Source organism: Mustela putorius, unplaced genomic scaffold (genome assembly GCF_011764305.1).
Source record: "Mustela putorius furo isolate JIRA1106 unplaced genomic scaffold, ASM1176430v1.1 tig00000592_pilon_pilon_pilon, whole genome shotgun sequence".
Taxonomy (NCBI): domain Eukaryota; kingdom Metazoa; phylum Chordata; class Mammalia; order Carnivora; family Mustelidae; genus Mustela; species Mustela putorius.
Genome location: NW_025421426.1, coordinates 5,578,848 through 5,600,081, shown reverse-complemented (window position 1 = coordinate 5,600,081; position 21,234 = coordinate 5,578,848). Strand labels below are relative to the sequence as shown.

Here is a 21,234-nt window from a genome sequence, read left to right as displayed (position 1 = left end):
AGAGACTTTTAGGGAAATCTACATTTTTTAAAATGACGGAAAACTGTGTTTTTGTTTTTTTTACCCAAATCACACAAGCCAAAGGATTCTTCACTACAAGATGACCTTTGTTTCATAAAATATATATGAAAGGATATTCTACACTGTTTAGAAACTGTATACAAAGTTAATACATCAGTATTTTCTACAAAGCAAGTGCATTTAACTCTACATGGTCTGACAACCTTAGTGCTAGAACTTCAGGGGCTATCTAGGGACACAAATCCAAATACTGGTGGAGCTCCGGGGTGCCTGGGGCTGGCTCAGTAGGAGGACTGTGTGACTCTTAACCTTGGGGTGACAAATAAGAGCCTCACATAGGGTGCAGCATTACTTAAAAACAAAATCTTTAAAAAAATATGTATTACTGGGGTTCAGAAATCCTATAGACCTCGTATCAGTTACAGGTTAGGACTTCATCCCACCCTGAATGGAGAGTATAAGCTTAAAATGATGATACATTAATTTTAACAAAATATCTCCATAAATATACTTAAAAATTAAATCCACACATGCCAAAGAACAGAGGCGTAGTAGGTCAGAAAAACTTAAGAATACTCCTTGTATGTTTAGTTCCTATGGCACTTTAATCCACTGAATCAACCTCAATATTTGTGTGTGAATCTTACACCAAAGGCAGCTAGAGAAGCAGCTTCAAGGGACAATACAGAGGATGCAGAAATGAACTCCTGTTAATCTTGGTAAACTATTAAAAATTTAACAATGGAAATGTTAAGATAACTTCACCAAGGTGCTAAGATATCCCAGTAGTCCATGATTTTTTTTAAAGAAAATATTCATCCTGTGTAACTTCAGAATTCTTTCCAGATTTTTCCTGGATCTGTGTCAGCAAAGAGTCAGCCAGTTATTTTCCTGGCTAAGTATAAGCTGAAAAGTCAGCAGCTGCAGGATATTGCAAAGAAAATGTGACAACCAGGTAAAAAAGCATGAATATTTGATAGGGTTTTACACCATGTCATAGTAAAACATTTAATGCAGTCATTGGAGACACAGCAACACAGTAAAGTATTTGTGGTACAAAATGGATGTGAAGCCCTTTACAACACCTTTTGGGAAAGTCACAGCCACAAAGCAGCAGCTCCCATAGCACCCCATCCTGGAAAACCCTGGCCCAGCTGAGCCTCACAGGTTTTCTCCTGAAAAGAAAGTTGCCAGTTAAAACTGGTCTGGTTGCCCTTTTTAAGGAAGACTGTGAACCAGGAGTCTGGTGCTACTCCTGTTTTGGAAAATAAGGAGGCCTGGAGGTGATACATCAGCTTCAATGTTTCTGAAAAGTAGCCATAAAGTCAGGGGCAGGTAACTTTTATTCCGGAGCAACTGCCAAAGGCAGTCTGGCTGCATAGTTAGTACCTGCCCAGAGAAGCAGAATTGTTCTCTCCTCTACAGCAATCATCTTCCAAGTATGGTCCCCACACTTGCAGCCTAAACATCCCCTGAGAACTTACTAGAAATGTAAATTCACATGCCCCATCCCAGAACACCACAACACACTACAGAACTACAGACCCTGGAACCCTAAGGGTGAAACCCAGTGACTGAGCAAGCAATCCTAGAGATTCAGACACTAGCTTAGGAGCTGCTGATCTAGGGGAAGAGTGGCAATCTGTCTCTACAGCCCAGACGATGGGACAACAAAGAGCTGGTGACAAAATGTGAGATGTTGGGTTTCTCAGATACTAGGGTGACCAAGGACAAGGACCAGATTTTCTCTGACAGGGGCAGAAGCAAAGAATAAAATGTGGGAACTGGTATAGGACAGTTAGGGAAGAAGAGGACAGAGTTAAGTCTAGCTAAAGTCCCTCTAGAAATACCAACTAGTCAGGACAAGAGCTTTCCTATTGGAAAGGCTGAAGAGTCACTCTTGCTTCTGCCTTATCAGATACATTGTTTCTCCAAATATGTCAAATTTATATATTTGGCTACATCAAGATGAGACCTTGGATTAATTCATTGCAAAAGTCAACAGATATTTACAGAGCAGGTCAGGGACTGTGCTGGGTGCTACGACACAGTAGTGGAGAACAGGAAAAAATCCCGCCCTCGGGCGCCTGGGTGGCTCAGTTGGTTGAGCGACTGCCTTCAGCTCAGGTCATGATCCTGGAGTCCCGGGATCGAGTCCCGCATCGGGCTCCCAGCTCCATGGGGAGTCTGCGTCTCCCTCTGACCTTCTCCTCGCTCATGTTGTCTCTCACTGTCTCTCTCTCAAACAAATACATAAAATCTTTAAAAAAAAAAAAATCCCGCCCTTGTGGAAAAGCACAGAAAATACGCAAGAGAGCAAATAAGAAAGCTTCAGATAAGGCGAGTGCTTTAGAAGAGAACAGAAAAGAGATGTGATAATGACTGAGAAGACTATATTGAATGGGGTGGTCAGGGATGTCCCTTCTGCAGAGCAGAGACCTGAAGAACGGCAGGCAGATCATTCCCAAAGGGGTTAGAGCAGGAGCAGAGGTGTGCGAGATACCACGCGAGGTCAGGGGGCGGGCCCCAGAGGGCCTTCAGGGCCCCAAGAGAAGAGAATGATCTGATTCAAAGTGCAAGGAGATTTGATTCTGAGGGCTTTCTGCAGTGGGGGGGGGGGGCAGTTTCTGTTTTCAGTCTGCAAAACATCATTGTGCTTCCTCAAGAGAACGAACTGGAAAAGGGTAAGACTGGAAGCTGGCTTCTGCGGTCTTTCAGAGAGATGGTTCTGGTCTAGTTTCAGGAATGAAACTAGTGGAGATGCAAAGGAGGATTTAGCAACTTTTGTTGGGTTTTACCTACCGGACTTGTGATGGATGGATGTGAGGATGAGGAAATGACCCTATCTAAGCGCCTCGACTATCCACCTGTGAAAGAACTAACTGGCCAAGTTGGAAATGTCGACGGACCTGCCAGAGGCTGAAGGAAGGTGAGATGCCTGGCTGGAGAGAAGGCAGTGGGGGCTGGAAGGATGATGACGTGGCCGAAAGCACATGCCCTGGGGGGGGCAGAACTGTGCTGCACCCTAGCTCCACAAGTCACCAGGTCTGTGTCTCAGTTTCTCACCTTCACGGCAGGTACCTGTCTCCAAGCACTGCTGTGAGGGGCGGGATCGCTGAATTGAGTTGAATACACTGACTAGCGCATAGCAGGCCCTAGAAGTACACTTTAAAAACAAGTCTGGGGGTGCCTGGGTGGCTCAAGTCAGGTGGGTTTCCAACTCCTGATTTCAGCTCAGATAGTGATCTCCGGGATGTGAGATCAGGCCCACATCAGGCTCTGTGCTGGGCGTGGAGGCTGCTTAGGATTCTTTCTCTCTCTGCCCTTCTCCACCCTCTTAAAAAAAAAAAAAAAAAGTCTGACGAGCTTGCAGCTTGCACGTAAATGAAGATAAGGCCCTACTCCGTCAATGACAGGAGGGGCCCCAAGCCTAGCGAGTACTGACTTCCTTAAAAATGGACTTCACTATCACTGGACAGCAGGTTACCCAGAATGAGACAAACAGTGGCCAGGGCTGCTATAAAAAGGGTCCCTGTGACAGCTGGCAGACCCCTCTCATTAAAGCCCTTTCTCTCACCAAGATTAAACACTGCAATACCTACAAAGAACCGATCCCCCAAATCCATGCCTTTCCAGTTCTTTCCTAAGGCGCTGGAGCAGGCTGGAGGGAGCTGGAGACAGACCCCCTGGGCTCTCATCCGAGTGCCGCCACTCAGCCACCCATCTCCCTCAGTAATACTGTGGGGACAAAACTGACTCTGGTTAGCTCACTGGGTTGTGGGGAGTTGGACGAGATGACGTAACAGGTCAGTGAAATTACCGGGAAACTTCAGTGTTTACTTCACCAAATACACTGCTCTGTACTTCACTGGGGCCTTTCAGAATCAAACAGAGCATTCCTGACTTTACATTTTGTATTCCACTTTTATCAAAGTACTGTGGCTACAATTCAGGTGAGAGACAAGGGTGGGAGAAAGAGAATGCGGTGGAGTGAGAAGCATGGTTTGAAAGCTACCACGAAGGGGAAAATCAAAATCATCAAAATGAACCTCAGGAACCCCTGAAGAGGGCAACAGGTGGTATGGTCCGACTCCGTCCCTAGAGCCCGCGGCTCTAGCTGAGCACTGAGCAGGAGGCAGCTCTCCGGCACGGAGCTCCCGCCGTTGTACACAAGGCAGCTGGCTACAATCAGCACAAGACACTCACATGGGGAGACACACAGGAACAAGACCAACTTCTCAGACTATAGGTTCTCATCACCGGTCTCCAGCTCTCGGGAACACCCTTGAATGGAATGGAAAACGGCTGAACCTCCACTGCGGCAGGTTCCATTCGCACCTGCCGAATGTGGACACGAGGCCACTCCAGTGAATGCAAATTTAAAGTCAGGCCCAGCCAGGGCTGCTTCTTCTGGCACTCAGGTCTCTGGCAACTGTCAGGGAAGCCTGTGGGGTGCTGGGAGAGGGGAAGGGCCTGGCAACCAAGGGCTTGAGGTCCTGCAATCCTGGCCAAGGCGGGAGGAAGTTACCCATCACAGCACCAGCATCCTGATGGATTCTCGTGGGCTTCTCACAGTCCACTCTCTAGGGATCTATGCAGAGTTCATGCACTGCAGAACCCAAGTGTTGAAAGTAGTGACCATTTAAAAACAACAACAACAACAAAAACCCCCAACAACAACGAAGGCCAACCCTTTACAGGAATTCAGACTTCAGAGCTATTTCCTGGCAACTAGGGGCACAGATTAAGAAAGTGGTTTGTTCTAAACCCGACTAAGAAAGACTTCAGGGTCCCTGACCAACCTGAAAGACTTCTCAGGGTTAGAAAGCAGAGGCTTGAACATTCATTTCCATTTAACCCAATTAAGGCCCTTCTGCTGCCACTCTAGGCACTCTGCACTCCTTTACTACACAGGGGCACAGGTCAGACCCTCTCACTCCCCTCTTTCTCTCTCTCTCTCTTTTTTTAAGTAGGCTTCATGCCCAACACAGGGCTTGCACTCACAATCCTGAGTTTGAGTGTGGCAGGCTCTACCAACTGAGCCAGCCCGGCACCTTGTCATTTCCCTGTCATTTTTCAGACTCATTCATTCAATAAATATTTAGAATGCCTACTTCATAACAGCGAACTTGATGGCTTCCCTTCACACTTAATAAAATCCAAAGCCATATCTCCCCACCTCATCTCCTTAACATGCCTCTCGTGCACAGTAAGGACTTTAATCTGTTCTTTCAACACACTGAGCTTGGTCCTGCCACAAGGCCTTTGCACTCACTGACCCTACCTCCCCTGCCTACGATACACACTTCAAGTTTGGCTCCTTCCATCACTGACACCAGTTCAAATGCCGTCTACTCAGAGAAGCCTTCCCTGATCACCACTCCACACACTCTTTATCACATCACACAAATTTCTTCATAGCACTAGTTTCTATCCGAAATTGGCTTAATGATTTAGTCCTTTAATGGCTTTCTTACTGACTTGAATGTAAGCTCCTCAAGGACAGGGGCTATGTCCATCTTGTCCACTATTTACCATGGGACAAAACAGGCCCTCAATAAATATCTGTTGAATAAACAAAGGACTTTCTGGAAGCCCACTATTTAGAGAGCACCTTAAAGCCGGTTCTATGTTATCTAAACCACGTCAAGTGCTCTTGACACAAGACAGCAGCTGATGGTGTTTTATCTGACCACATTAGCATTTATGAAGCACTCATCCATTGGCAGGGCTTCAAGAAGTTAGAATTAAGTAGCTGTTACAACAGATTGTAGGCAGCCAATCTCAAGTGACTGCAAACAGGGCTGAGTTGCAATATGACCATAATGCTGGCTGCCACAGGCACACTGTACCCCCACTTCACAGCAACCTGGCAGGGGTGCTATTATGGTGAGAAGTTTCCCACAGCAGTCTGGCCTGACTCAGCCTCTCTCCTCTGGGTCAGTATCTTAAAACATGAATTGACTCAGCACTATTCTGGCTAAAACCAAAATCTAGGAAAAGGATATGTGGTCTCCTCTATCCCTCATAGGGGACCCCACTGCTTGTGACAGGTCACTTTAGTCTGATCCCCTACAGCCAATTCTACTGCCACTCTAACAGACAGGGCTGGCTCCTTGGGATAAGGCGGGAGCAACATCCTGGAAAGATGGGACTCCCTTCACTCTGTTCCCTTTAGGTCACCAAGCCTCTCCTAACAGTGCTGATGCTGTGGCCTTAACCAGCCAGAGGATTTCAGCACCTAGGCTGGTGGCCCTGTTTGCTTCCTTCATCAGCGGTCACCCATCGTCACCCTGTGAGGACCTCCATGGCCAACATCACTGCAAGGTACCTCAGGGTTCAGCCTCCTCACCGTAAGGAGGACACTCAGTCTTTCCCCAAAACTTGCACTTCCAGAATCTCTCTTGCCTTATCAGCCCCTCCAGGGGATCTCCCCCAGCCCATCTTTACCCCAGCCCCCTCAAGAAGGCCATCTAAGTTCATCCCCTGATGCCCATTTGTGGTGTATTAACTCTTGAAACAGACCCTTCAGGATTTGATCCTCTGGCCCATCTTAGGAGTGCAGTAAGGGAATCAAGTTTCAAACAAAAATGCTGCTTCCCTTAACCTACAAGGGACTGGAAGAACTTCCCTCTCCCAAAGTATAGCTCCCTTATTCCCTCTTCCGCATCCTGAAGATGGGGGTTTGCTCACCCTTCCTGCCCCAAAGTCATCCAGAGTTCTCATTTCATTTGTTCCTCTCCCCATGCCCATCCACTCGAGGTGGATCTTCTGAGCTGAACCCACATATCTTTTACCAACATCCAAAGGAATGCTAGGGAGTGACAATCTCCTTAAAACAGACACTTTAGGCTATGCTTCCTTCATCCAACAGAGGAGATTTTTCTCCTGTAAAAGAAAAATCTCTGAAACAGGACTTTTTCCCACTCTCACTCACTTCCTGGGAGCTTCTATCAGTTGACCCTCCCACTCCAGACAGACCCCTTCAGGGCTCCTAGCTCACCTGTTCTTCACCTAATATCGAAAGCTTCCACTACTGCTCCACTCAGAGCTTGCCTCCTAAAACCCAACATGTTTATTCAAATAAAAGCCTGATAATGACGAGGTCATTTCCTCTTGGAATCTAAGAGAACGTTTTTTCCCTTCTCACTTACCCTGCAGAGATGCCCTTAATCCCTCTTCCCCCAAAACAGCCACCCAAGACGCCCCCTTTCCAATCAGCATAGAGATTTCTTCAGCTAACCCCATCCCCCAAACTAACGCTGAAGCCGTCCCCTTAACCAATGGAGGATCCTCGGTCACCCCTTGAGATCCTGTTTTCTTCTCCCATCCATCCTAAGGGGTTCTCTGAAGTCCCCGCCAAACGGACATCCTGAGGCTCCCCCCTGGCTCGGACCTCTAGCATCCAGTAAAGGACTCTCATGCGTTTTGGGGACCCTTCTCATCCCCCAAAGAGACCACTTGAACTCCCCCGAGCCGCCAGCCTCGGTATCCCCAGGAGTGCCTCTAGACTCGCCTCTCGCTAGCTCCGGTCCCTCAGTAGTGCCTTGGGGCCCAGTCCTTCCTCTCAACCGGGCCCTCACGTCGCCCGGGGGAGCCTGTGGGCCCCGCCGCGCCGCCCACAGGACCCTCCGGCCCCCGCCCGTGCTTCCGGCCACCGCCTGCTCCTCCTCCCCACTCAGGCCGCCCGGGTCGCCACCGCGGAGCCAAGCAGACAGAGGCAGCGCAGAAGCCCTGGTCCCGCTGCAAGGACCTTTGAGGGTCCTTGGTCCCTGGCCCAGGCCCGCGCCCCCTTGGCCAGCCGGCCCGGCTCCCCAGCTCACCCGAGCCCGTGGTGGCTGCCATCTTGCGTCGCTGTCGCTCGAAGGCCGGCCCCTTCTTCACCCCCCCCCCACCCGTCCCCTGGCCCTTATACGCAGGCGCGCACGCGTGCGCACTTGCGGCCGCTGACGCCCGCTCCGCGGACCCCGCGACCCGTTGCGGGGAAGGTTTTTTTTTTTTTTTTCCTGCTTTTTCAGAGGAAGGAAACATGATTTGCGTGCGCAAGGGCCCAGCAATCTTCACGTCCCTCCAGGCTGGGATGCGAAGGAGATACTGAGGTGCTTGATGAGAAAGGCAGGGGTGATCAGACTTGGGAGGACGCGGTTGTGAAAGACACAGAAGAAAAGAAATATTAAAAAAATATCTCCTGTTTCGTTTCGGCCATTTTCCTATCTAGTTGGATCCTCACAGTATCTCTACCAGGTAGGGATTAATGTGAAAATTGAAACTGAGATGGGGGGGCGAGATTCAGCGATTTATCTAACCTTAGCTGTTAAATGGCTGAGTCAGAATTTGAACCCACTCCAGATGCTTCCGAGCCAGAGAAGGTTTGTTCTAGGGCATTAAGATGCCAGGGAAAGCATTCATTCATTCATTCATTCATTCATTCATTATTCATTCATTCATTCATCAATCCATTTGTTCATCCAAAGAAATACTAAGACCTACTGTATGCCACATACTGTGCTAGGTCCTGGGGATGGATATATATACATCGACGAAGTCTGCTCTTACGGGCTTACATTATAGTTGGAGATAGAGAGCTAGTTAACAAAGAAGTAGGAAAGAATATGACTGTGATAAGATAGAGAGTAAACCAGGGAAGGGGCAACGGAGTGGTCAGGGAGGGCCTCCTAAAGTGGTCCCATTTCAAGAGAGACTGCACGATTAGGAGGTAGTGGGACCAGCATGTGCAAAGGTCTTACAGACACATATTTGCAAATATATGTTAAATCCAAGAAGGGACTGCTCCTTTATCATAAATGGTCTAAGAAGCCCTGATACAGCTGATTCGGATGTAGAAACAAGCTGAGAGAGGTGAAGGGACTACCTCCAGGTCACACAGTGGAACACGGGCAGAGGAAGGATGGGGACTTTGAGTACAGAGGAAAAAGGAAATGGGAAGCCCTCATCGAGCACACCCAGTGCATCACCTTGTTCTGACAGTAGCGCCTCCTAAGCATTTCTCAGCTCGATCTATTTCTCCCACTTAGGGTAGGCTGCTCTTGTCTCCTACTTGGGTGATCCCAGCAGCCTTTATTCTTGCCCCCATGGTCCTTTCTCTCTATGGCAGCCAAAATTTGCTCAAAACAGCCTTGAGTCAAATCTTTCAGTGGCTCCCCATTTCCTTTCGATAAAATACAGACTCTCCAAGTTGCATGGCCATAGAATTAACATCCAACAAAGACAATGATCAGATTGAAAGGAGACCTAGTATAATCTTGCCAGAACAAGGGGACTCTTCAGGGCAAACCACTCTAGAATGGATAGCCACCCTAACCAAAGGCTATGGACCTAGGGCCATGACCAGTGAGGCCGCTGAGATAGCTAGGGCTTTCACTTAAGCCTCATTTAAGGAAACTTATTCTTAGGTCTCAGTTCTGTGCCTCAGTTCTGCAAGTGAATACTTTCCTAAAATTTGCACCCTGAGTGCCTCCTTCCCCTGTCCTTGGCATAGCCTGTACCTCTGGGACTTGCCTGTACCTCTCCTTTGCTGACCCTTTTCAAATCCTCTGCAGTATGCCCTCTCCCTCCTCAGGGCTTTTGCCTGCTATTCCCACTCTTCAGTTCTCAGATCCAGCATCACCCCCTCTGGGAAGCTTTCCCTGATTTCTCCAGATCCAATTTAGTTATAATTGACTCTCCAAGTGCCACATGTGTCTCCTTCCCAGCACTGGCACCAGGGAATCATTGGTAATCTGTGAATCACACAATTCAAGTTTATCTTTGAAAAACACAGAAAATATTTGCCCTGGAATTTGGGTCGTTGTAAAGCATAGGGTGACAACTGGGAAGCATTTGGACTCCTAAAGTAAGACTCACCTCTGGAGTGAAATTTTCTGGATTCCAGGGCTCTTTCACCCTTCCTTTTGCTGTGTGACTTCAGGCAAGAGATTTGAATCTCTCTTGGCATCTGTACCCCCTCCTGAAAAGACGAGTGATAGTAGCCACCTCAAAGGGTTGCTGGAGAGATAAAACGCTTTTGTAAAACCCTTTAGCATAGAGGGAGGAAGGACACTAGAAACAGCTGATATTTACCAAACCCTCATATCCAGTTTTTAATCCTCACAACTGGATGCAGCAAATTCTAGGGATATCCCCATTGTAGAGATGAGTAAACAGACTCGGAGCTAACAGGAGGAGTAAGGATGAAAACGCAAGCCACTTATCCACGATGCTCGTAAACGTTTACTCGATAGATTCCTTGGTTCTCGTAGGGAATTTCTGGCAAGCAAAATTGACAGTAAAGAAAATTCCGTGCGGAGGACCTCGCTGGAAGAACACGGTAAGCCCGACGGCCGGGGGCATGCTGGGTATTGTAGTTCGGCTGCGTCGCGGAGCCTACCGGGAGTTGTGGTCCTCCGCACCAACGCTCCCTCGGAGAGGCTCCACCCCTCTCTCGGAAGTCACAGCCTGTCTCCAGAGCCAGATTCCTCCGGTGTCTGAGCCCCATCTCCGCCTTGCGCTGGAGCGGGTAGCTTCATCTGGTGCGGCCAAGAGTCTGATTTATTGGATTGTTGGGAAGATTGAAATGGTTAATGGAACTAAAGAATTTGCAAAAGGCCTTGACAGAATGAGCGCTGAGTATTAGCTACTATTTTTCTTCTTATTATTTATTTCTTATGATTTAATCCTCGGTGACCCCTGCAAAGTTAGCTTTTGTCATCTCTATTTGTCAGATGAGGAAATTGAGGCTCGGGAATGTGAGAATGCTTTTCCAGGGTTACATAACAAGGAAGGAGTAAAAGGTTTGGAATTCAATTCTCTTAACCCCGGGACACCTGCCCTTTCCTCTGTGGAGCCTGGGAGGTTTTGAGCAAAGCGTGGGTGGGTTTGCATTTTTACAAAGTGCAGCCCGGCTGCCTGGAGAAGAGTGATTGGGCAGCAGCAAGACTGGAGGCGGGGAGTCCGGAGAGGGGGAGAGTTGCACGCTGTTGACCGCGTGCGCACGGCAGCTGGTTTTGTCCAGGAGGCCCAAGGGCCAGTTCCAGGTGTGAATCCGAGCCAGTCCCTGGCACGGCCATTTCTTTTTGCCAGGGATTGGTCCAGGGGTGTGCCTGTCACCTAGTTCTTTCTAGTCAATGAGTTGAAGAGGGGCCGTGTTTGGAAAGTTTCCCTCCCCTGAGAATATCTGAGAAGAAAGCTTTTTTGGTCCCCATTCTTCTTTCCGAAGGAGGCTGTGATGGTTGGAGCTGTGGCAGTCCTGAGCCAGAAAACTTAGACTGTAGGTGTCCACAGAAAGATGTCAGGAGGTAGGGCCACCCATGATGTGGTTGAGCTGCTGAAGGAATCCTGCGGCTGTTTCCCTACAGTTTCTGTCTTCCTTCCTTCCTTTCTTTTCTTTTGTCTCTTCCCTTCCCTTTTTCCCTTCCACCTTCCCTTCCCTTCCCTCCCCTTCCCCCCAACATGAGGCTCAGACTCAAAACCAGGAGACCAAAAGAGTCAATTGCTCTTCTATTGACCCAGCTAGGCACCCCAACTTACAAGTTTCTTAAGACATGAGATAAGTCTTTATTGCTTCAGCTGCTCTTAGAGGTCGGTTTTTGTTACCTACAGTCAAAAGCATACCTAATAGCTGGCACAGTGCCCAGTGAAGAGTCACAGACGCAGACTGTCCACAGTGTTCATTCAAAGACTCTTCTCAACAAGGTGGGAAAACATCTGGGCAGTTTGGGAATCTCTGTGATGTGAAACACATAAGTAGTACATTCAAAATGTGTAAAAAAAAAAAATGCAATACGTTTTTTATAAAACCAACAGTATTATTTTTTTTAGAGCAATAGTCCTCAAACTCAACTGTGCACACAGATCACTAGTAATCTTGTTAAAATGCAGATTCTGATTGTGTGTTTGGGGGTGAGGTTTGTGCTGAGATTTCTAACGTACCTAGGGAATGCACAGATCACACTTTGAGTAGCAAGCTTGTCAGTAACATTGCATACATTTTATGTTTATATTTCCAATTTATAGGTAAGAAAAACCCCCAACCTCCTGCTATAGCATTTATGATACAAACTACAGAAAGTAAAGGGGACAAATTGTTGACAGAGGAAGAAAGGTCATGGACATCCAGAAGATGGAGAGTCAGATGCCTGGGGAGGGTGTCTGTGGTTGATGGGATGTGGGAGACACATTTGCTAATGGCATTTCATGGCACATATATGGAATTATGTCCCTCTGGACTGTGTCTGAAGTATAGCATTAAGATGTTTTATCTAACATTTGATGGAGTTGCTGAAGTCTACAGCCCAAAAGGGATGGGAGTGGGTAGGGTAGGGGGTCATTGTGCAACCCATTTATTCCTCTCTTGATGGACATCTGAATTGTTTCTATTGACTTTCTTCCTATACACTTTATTTTGTACTGTCTGAATTTTATATCATCTGTTACTTTTGTGATCAGGGAAAAATAAATAAGAACCAGAGGTCTGGGATGGCAGGGTGGGTGGAACCAAAGGCTGAGTTTCCCTAAATTATCAAGAGCCCTTGCAACTCATGGTGAAAAAAACATAAACACTCCAAAAGAAAGATGTTAATTGGGGTGCCCGGATGGCTCAGTGGGTTAAGCCTCTGCCTTTGGCTCAGGTCATGGTCTCAGAGTCCTGGGATCCAGTCCTGAATTGGGCTCTCTGCTTGGCAGGGAGCCTGCTTCCCCCTCTCTCTGTGCCTGCCTCTCTGCCTACTTGTGATCTCTCTCTGGCAAATAAATAAATAAATAAATAAAATCTTAAAAAAAAAAAAAAGATGTTAATCATAGCAAACACATACTATGTTCCAGGAACATAGGGTTTTGCATATATTAATTAATTTAATCTTCACAACTACCCTATGCATTCAGTACCATCATTACTACTTATAGATGAGGAAACAGAGACACAGAGAGGTTTAGTAACTTGGCCAAGGTCACAATCTTATAAGCGGCAGAGCCGGGGTTTGAACCCTAAGCTCTTAACCACTACTACCCTGCTTCCCAAGCAAAATAGGAAAAGGACATGTACAGAGTAAGGACATGAGGTAAGATACTTGATCTTACTTAACCCATTGCATTTCAGTGATTCTAAGATGCACATTTTTGCATTCAAACATCTCTGGAATCAGGATGCATCTTACAATCAATGATAGCTTAGATTCAGTGAAATAGAGTAAGAGAAATGCAAATTAAAACCACCTATCAGATTGGCAAAGCACAAAACACTTGATAACACACCGTGCTGGCAAGGGTGTGGGGAACCTGGCACTCTCCAAAGTTGTGAGTTTAGATGGACAACTGGAAGGCAGTTTAACCTATGAGCTATCCAAATGGAACACAGACATCCTGGGCCCACCAGTTTGGTTCCTAGGACCTGACCCCTCAGGTCTCCGGTCCCTCGTCAGCAAAGACTTAGTTTCTCCCCTGCAGTTCGTATTATCCAAGATTGAAAACAACTTCAGTGTCCAACAGAAGATGAGTTAAAACAGGAGAGTCCATTCTGAAGTTGGAATGCTATACAGCTGTCAAAAAGAGGAAGGAAGCAATCGATAGAACACTATCTCCACAACACAGTATTAAAAAAAGGGCAAGTGTGGGGGCGCCTGGGTGGCTTAGTGGGTTAAGCTGCTGCCTTTGGTTCAGGTCATGATCTCAGGGTCCTGGGATCGAGTCCCGCATCGGGCTCTCTGTTCAGCAGGGAGCCTGCTTCCCTTCCTCTCTCTCTCTGACTGCCTCTCCATCTACTTGTGATTTCTCTCTGTCAAATAAATAAATAAAATCTTAAAAAAAAAAAAGGCAAGTGTGGAACTGTGTGTGTAATATTCTACCTATCATGTGAAAGCAGGGGCGGGGCGTGCCTCTCTGCCTGTCCCAGGGACTCTCACGGGTCTTGTTGGAATAATGGCCTCTAGGGTTGGAAACTGAGGGTGTGGAGAACTCGACTGGGAGCAATTTACTCTTCACTCTAGATGCTGCTGCTGCTGCTGCTGCTGATGATGATGATTATTTGTAAAGGGCCAGATAGTATTTTAGGCTTTGACAGCCATTTGTCTCTCAACTTTGCCTCTGTATTAGATAATATGCAAATGAATGGGTGAAGCTGTATTCCAGGGAAACTTGACCACACACTGAAATTTAAACTATGTGTTAGGGTGCCTGGGTGGCTCAGTGGGTTAAGCCGCTGCCTTTGGCTCAGGTCATGATCTCAGGGTCCTGGGATCGAGTCCCGCATCGGGCTCTCTGCTCAGCGGGGAGCCTGCTTCCCTCTCTCTCTCTGCCTGCCTCTCCATCTACTTGTGATTTCTGTCAAATAAATAAATAAAATCTTAAAAAAAAATAAACTATGTGTTAGGGGATACTCTTTCTTTTCTTTTTTTTTTTTTTTTTTTAACCCCTCTTCCCCTCCAACCACTTAAAAAAATGCTTATGGGGCCATAGAATGACAGGTGGACCAGATCTGGGTCCCTGGAGCTATCAGCCGACCCCTGCTCTAGATCCTTCTGTATTGATTCTTACTCTGTATCTTATGCAGACAATGCAGACATTACCTATTAAAAAATATTTGGGGCGCCTGGGCGGCTCAGTCGGTTTAGCGTCCCAACGGTTTTTTTTTTTTTTTGGCTCAGGTCATGATTTCAGAGTCATGAGATGGAGCCCCACTGTTGGGCTCTGCGCTCAGTGCAGAATCTGCTTGAGATTCTCTCTCCCTCCACCTGCTCACCCTTTCTCTCAAATAAATAAAATCCTTAAAAAAAGTTTAGAGGGTAGCTTGAGATTTTTAGGTTTATCAAGGGGGTGGAGTTAAAGTTGGAGATAGGAGCCCTGCCCAGACCCTCTCTAGCAAGAAGCCAGCACAGAGGGGAGTTGCATGACCTTCCCAGCCCAGCTGGAAATACCGCACTGCTTGCTACCTGCTCCACGCCACCACCAGGTAGCAGCACAAATCCACCGAAAAGCGGGCCCTCTCCGCACCGGCTGGGAAGCTGAGGGCAGAAGTCGGGCCCGTACACCTGTTTTATTTTGCCTACCATCTGTTTAAAAAATGGAGCCAGCCTTTTAAAAAAAATCTGGATTTCTGGTTCCTCTTTAATCAGCTGATGTGAGCAGCAGCTGCTCTCTGGGCCTCAGGTCCCCAGGGCATCCCAGTCCTCAGTGTCAGCTGCTCTTTCCCGTCCTGCCTGTAGCTATTTTCTTGCCAGGGACACATTTCTCACTCGCCACCTGCCACCTCACCTCCATCCCTCCGCTGGGGCTATAGGCCAGTGTTAAAGTAGAAGGGCCCGAGGGCAAATTAAGGCTCTGGTCCCAGCCCTGCCACCTATCAGCTGTGTGACCTTGGCCTGTTCCATGACCCCAGTGTCTCAGTGTCCACCTGTGCAAATTGTGTTCACCTCTCAGGTTCAATGCACGGAGCTCCGTGGAGTCTGGCGTGTGATAAGCGTTCAGTAGATAGTATTTTCCCCTGCCCAGCCCTCGTGCACACTTGTCTGTGCAGTGCCCACCCCATTCTCACAAATGACCCCTGAGTCTTGCCGAACCTTAAGACACAACCACCTCCTCTCAGCTTTTCAGTTATAGGAGTTAATCAAATTTCTTTAGCTATTTTTACTTATTATTTTCTGTTACTTATGAACTCTGATTCCCCTTCCTTTTGTGATCCCCTCGGACAGTAACAAATCAAGTCTAATGGTGGGCGAACTTTAAGGAAAATTAAGTTATGGGTCACCTTTTTAAAAAAGCTTTATGATCACTCTAAAGAGTATTTTATCATCTCTGTCTCCCCCCCTTTTTTTGGCTAGTATTGCAGAAACTAGCCCAGACCAGATACTGATTGTAATGTCTTTATATTCACTACTGAATCTCAGTGCCTAGCACATGGGAGGTGGCTTATAACGTCTTTTCAGTGGATAAATGAACAAGATACTCATTTGTCTAAAATGTCTAGTGTCTCCCAACTTCCTCAGCCTCGAGGCTCCAGGTAATAAGTCCCTAATTTTCCAACCCTATCTTCTACTTTCCCAATATTCACTCCAGTCCGGCCCACTGTCTTTTAAAAACCTCAAACTTGTTTCTGCCTCAGGGCCTTTGCACTTGCCATCCAGTCTGCCAGCCTCTTCCCCCAGCTGGCTCCATCTTCTCCCACAGGTTTCAGGTTAAATGTCCCTCCTTGGAGAGACCCTCGCTGACCACCCTGCCAAACCTACCCCACCCTGCTTTTCCAATATGATACATTATTTTTTATTTTCTTCACAAATCACCATCTGAATGTACATGTGCATTTATTTATGTTTATTGTCTCCTCGGGAGGTCAACTCCACCAGGGTTAAGTCCTTGTCTGTTTGTTGACTGCTGTGTGCCCCAGTGTCCAGGTCAGAGCCCGGCACATGCCAAGAACATCTGCTGAAGGAATTCACTAATAGGGATCTGCCTTCATCACTCTACCCTCATGATCTCCTGCAGGAAGAACATTCCTCATCCAGCCGTGGGTCCCCTCCAAAAGTGTCTGGAGCAGAAGGCAACATTGATTCACTGTGTCAGGTGACAAAGCTCCCATTCTGAGCCCAAGACGGGAAGCGGGGAGCTAGGAATGGGATAGGGGTGGGGCCTTACCTTCCAGGATCCTTAACCACCCCCTTCCCCACCAGCCAACCAGGAAACACGAGGCAGCCGAGGATAAGTAGACTCTTGCTGCTTTGTTATAAATATATTATGTACATCCAAAACATGACATTAAAATATTACTCCGTGTTACAGAAAAGATATTAAGGCTTTCTATTATTTACATTAAACAAGCAAGCACCTTTAAAAAAAAAAAAAACAAAACCAAACCAAAACAAAAAAGCCCCTTCCTTCCTTCTCGGACATCCCCCTAGCCAGAGGGGACTCTGTATCCCCTTCCCAAAGACCAGGACCCTTTGCAGGGGCTGCGCTCTGTGAACACATCCTCTGATTAGAAGTATCAGCTCTGGCTGCAATCCCATGGGCAGCTGGGGAGGGGACAGGGGGAGGAGGTCCAGGCTTGGGCAGGGGATTCCTGCCTCTTCTGGCTGGCTGCCCTCAGACGCTTGCTGCACTTGGGCCATCCTTGGGTGGACAGGCCAGGCCGAAGGTGGTGCCTGGGGCAGCTCCTAGACCCCTGGGGCAAACAAGACAGAGAAGACAGTTCCATGGCCCCAGTGCCACCCACGGTGAAGGGCCGCCCAGTGAGGCGGGGGTCCTGGAGGAGGACAGGGAGTGGGTGAGCTCCCCCTCTACCCAAGGAATGGCTGGCAGGGTGGAGCTCCTTTTTCTGCAGAGGCAGGCTTGGAGACAGAGCAGCTCAGGTGGCTGGGGAGGGGCCCAGGAAAGAAAATGAAAAAAAAAAAAAAGGAAATGAAAAATCAGTGGCTCAAGTATTCTGTGTCACAAGGGGTGGGCTGGGGGGTGCCCGGGCCCAGCCCAGGAGGCGTCCTCTCCATCTGGAGGGGTCAGCACGAGGAGGCTGGAGTTTGGCAGATGGCTTCGGTTTGGGGGGGCTGGGGAAGGTTGGCAATAAGGTGGCAGGCTCGGAGGAGCTATTTGATCTTCTGGGCCCATTTCATGTCATCTGCCCGAGGCTTCTCGCCGGTCAGGCCCTGGATGAGGTCCTCCAAGCGTCGCCAGAAGCCTATCTTCTCCAGAGGGTAGTTGAGCCAACCTGCAGTGGAAAGAGGGCACCGGAGGGTTGAGCAGCAGTCGAGGAGATGGAAGGAAAGGGCTGGCTTTGCCTGGGGCAGGAACACTTAGGAGTAAGTCTGCACAGGGCGGGGGACAAGGGCTGACCAAGGAGTCTGGGGATGGGGACCTCCCACTAATGGGCTTCGGGGCTGCTCAGACATACCTTTCTCCTCTCACTCATTCACTTTCTTACCCTGTGCTTAGTATGTGCCACGCACAGGGGCAGCGTTTCTTATCACTGGGCTCACCTGCCACCTCTTCCAGGAAGCCTTCCTTGACACATCACCCTCTTTTGTTTTGTTATAGCTTTTATGATAACCTATAACCGTTCTCCACCTTCTAATTCACTACCTTTCCATGTTGTGTTGGTTTTTCTCTGCAACTCCCAACTAGAATGTCCTGCTCCACACAGCAGGACATTTCCACTGGGGATCCCACTGGCGCAGAGTAGATGCTCCAGAAATGCTGCTTACAATCCCACTTTCTATTACAGCACCCCCGCCGCCCCCGATCATGAGGTAGGTACTATTCATCCCATTTTCCAGATGTGAAGACTGGCTTGGAGTGGAGTCTCCCGAGTGGGCGGCCAAACCAGGAGGGATCCTAGGCCTGGCTGAGCAGTGACCTGATCTCAACAGTCTAAATTCTAACCCTTCCCCCTGCCCTTAAAGAACATGACTTTCAGACATACAAAACAATATTTCTTGTGGTTCTCTGCTCTGCCTCCAGAAAGACAATGCCCCCTGCTCCCTATGCAAACCAGGAGCTGTGCGTGATCCGGGCCCTCTGATAGAGCAAGCACCTGGCGCCTGCCACAGTGCCATTCACAGCCCAGCAGGGGAAGGTGGCACCTAAGGAGGGGGCTGTGGGCCCCATCTTGTGGGGAGAAAAAGGACACCCAGTCAGGTCTGTGAGACTCATAAGAGCCAATGCCGGCCTGACTTGCTGTCAGATGCTGAGAGCAGCTCTGCCACATCTAAGTTGGACGCCAGCTGGCCCCGGCAAACCAGCTCCGTTTACCTTTGGTACCAGTCCGTGAACAACCAATGGCATGTGGATCTCCTGACTGTTCCTCAACCACACCAGGCATGCTCCTGCCTCAGGGCCTTTGCACTTGCTGTTCTGGTCTGTCCTGACTTGGCGGTCAGGTCCCTCTCACACTTGTTTTTGGATTCCTCACCTCCTTCTACGAACAGCTACTTCTGCTTCCTCACTCCATGACTCTCTGCCCTTCACCTTGCTCTGCCCCCCATAGTGGGGGCATTTCTCTTGTCTAGACTCAGTCATCTCCCCTCTCCTCTGCCGCCAATGCCCTTCGCTCCAGCCACACGAACCACTTTGCCGTTCCTCAAACCAACCAGGCATCTGCGTTCTTCCTTCAGGCACTTTGTACCTGCTGCTCTCTGTGGCTTGGCGTGCTCTTCCTTCAGATCTGCATTGTTTTGTCCCCCAGCTCAAATGTCACCTCTCAGGGAGCCCTCACCGCCTTCTCTCAAGGGTGAAGGCCCCCACTTCCTTCTCCTACCCTTTGCTTTGTTCTGCTCCAGAGCAGCTGGCATGGTTAAATGTACTACTTACGTACGGTCTGGCATGTCCCCTATGAGCATGGGAACCCACCAAGGCAGGGACTTGTGTCTGTGTCTGTTTAGTGCTGTGTTCTAAGCCCAGGACAGTGTGGGGCACACAGTGGGTGCTCAGCAAGTATTTGCTGGCTGGCTGGCTGGAATCCCAGCCCACGAGGTGGGAGAGGGGAGTGGGGAAGGTTGGCTCCTTTGCACTGCCGTGTCCTCTGCACCTAGACTGCTCGGCACATAGTAGGTCTGTGCGTGTTGTAAGAGCAAGTTCCTGCTGGACAAGGATTCCAGCACCTCCTCTTGTGACCTCTGCCCTACTGACCCCGAGGAGGAAGCCACAGAGAGGTGGGGGGTGGGGATGGCCTATTCCAGGTCACCCTGCAGCCGCACCTGTGGTGATGCAGAAGTAGGTCTCATGGGGGGAGACATGGTGGATGCGGTGGTGTTTGCGTGGCAGGATGATATGCCAGTCCTGCAGGAGGGTGACCCAGCGTGGCAGCCCAAAGTACGTGTGGGACCACTTGTGGATCTGGTTGGTGAAGGTGCCGAAGATGATCAGGCAGAAGACGAAGCACTCCCAGGGGTACTGCGGCTCCAGGGCTTCTGCAGGGCAGGGAGAAGGGGGTGCACACAGGGCCATTGAGTGGTCACAGGGCGGGGCCACCACCAGCCTGGCCCTTACCGCTTGCCCTGGGGCAGCTCCCTGGCCTCTCCCCGCCCCCCTGCCCCTGCCAATGGTCTCAGGCAAGTTCAGATTCCCCTCTGGGCCTCAGTCTTTTCTTCTGCTCAGTGGGCAGATAATGGAGTCAGTGGATGAACCATTACAGATGTGGGCTCTGGAGTCAGGCAGGGCCGGCTTCAGGTCCGTGCTCTGACATTTCTTGGCTATATGAGCTTGGGTCAGTGCCTCTGCCTCTTTGAGTCTCAACCTTGTCATCAGTAAAATGGGAGTAAGTCTTTGTCCAGGTTCCCTAGAAGCAGAGCCTGAGACACGGGTTCACATGCTCAGAATTTATATGAGGAGGAATGGGGGAGGCGTCCTCTGTTCAGAAAAACATCTGAGGGGGTAAGGGAAGCAGGGGAAGAGCTAAGCAGTGTTGGGGTTAGGGGAATCTTGTCTCAGCCTGATCCTGGGGGGCAGCTCTGGAGAGTTAATGGCTTCATAGAGTTGGTCTCACCCAGAGGTGAGAGGACTGGTCTTCTGTAGGTTTTTCCTGTCACTTTAGGCTTAGGCTTTATTTATTTTTATTTTTAAAAGATTTTTATTTTATTTTATTTTATTTGACAGAGGGAGAGATCACAAGTAGGCAGAGAGGCAGGCAGAGAGAGAGGAGGGGAAGCAGGCTCCCCACTGAGCAAAGAGCCTGATGCGGGGCTCGATCCCAGGACCCTGAGATCGTGACCTGAGCCGAAGGCAGAGGCTTTAACCCACTGAGCCACCCAGGCGCCCCATAGGCTTGGGCTTCAGACTTATCCCGAGGGGAGAGGTGGGACCTGCTCTGGCAGTTCTCAGAAGGGCCAGCTGGGAGCAACCACCACTGATGGCAACTGGGGGATGGGCGCCTGCCCGTGTAAGAGGATACGGGCGGGCACTGCAGCGGCCACTGTACCACAGAAACTCCTCACATCTACCCACAGGGGGAGGGGTTGCTCCAAGGATGCACAAGGTGTCAAATTGTTAGAACAAGACCGGGCACAGGAAAGTACTTACCACCGCCGCCCGCCCCGCCCACCTGACAGATAACTGCCGCTCACTGAGGTGAAAATGACTTTCTTTCTTCCCCCAAACAGGCAGGGAGAGATCAGAACTCAGAACTTCCCGAGTTCATAGGCTGTATTCTAATTACTAAGCCAAGGCAGCCAAGCCAGCGGCCCTCAGGGCCTGGCAGGCCACGCCCAGGAGCAAGGTGGGCAGGGGTCGGGCAGCAGGGGG

At 49.1% G+C, this 21,234-nt stretch overlaps 2 protein-coding genes and 1 long non-coding RNA gene across 4 annotated transcripts in view; 1 reads left to right on the top strand and 2 right to left on the bottom strand.

Annotated features, from left to right (window-relative positions):
* Positions 1-7,941, bottom strand: part of UBE2V1 (ubiquitin conjugating enzyme E2 V1) — a 29,964-nt gene extending 22,023 nt beyond the window's left edge. Inside the window, exon 1 of the mRNA XM_004746213.3 lies at positions 7,845-7,941. Within this exon, the coding sequence (XP_004746270.1) occupies positions 7,845-7,866 (22 nt within the window). The 5' untranslated portion in view covers positions 7,867-7,941. The remainder of the gene's footprint in view (positions 1-7,844) is intronic.
* Positions 7,942-7,958: 17 nt separating this feature from the next.
* The window catches only part of LOC106005261, a 15,489-nt gene continuing 2,213 nt past the window's right edge, over positions 7,959-21,234 (top strand). The window contains exons 1-3 of one of the 2 annotated variants that reach the window (XR_001178494.2): positions 7,962-8,265; positions 10,281-10,348; positions 12,034-12,657. This is a non-coding gene — a long non-coding RNA (uncharacterized LOC106005261). Of the gene's footprint in view, positions 8,266-10,280; positions 10,349-12,033; positions 12,658-21,234 lie in introns of those variants that run through there. The other variant, XR_006607350.1, reaches the window with a different exon arrangement.
* Positions 16,706-21,234, bottom strand: part of LOC101670792 (plasmanylethanolamine desaturase) — a 22,796-nt gene continuing 18,267 nt past the window's right edge. The window contains exons 5-6 of the mRNA XM_045082097.1: positions 19,692-19,904; positions 16,706-17,707 (exon numbers count right to left, since the gene is read on the bottom strand). Coding sequence (XP_044938032.1) covers positions 17,586-17,707; positions 19,692-19,904 — 335 coding nt within the window. The 3' untranslated portion in view covers positions 16,706-17,585. The remainder of the gene's footprint in view (positions 17,708-19,691; positions 19,905-21,234) is intronic.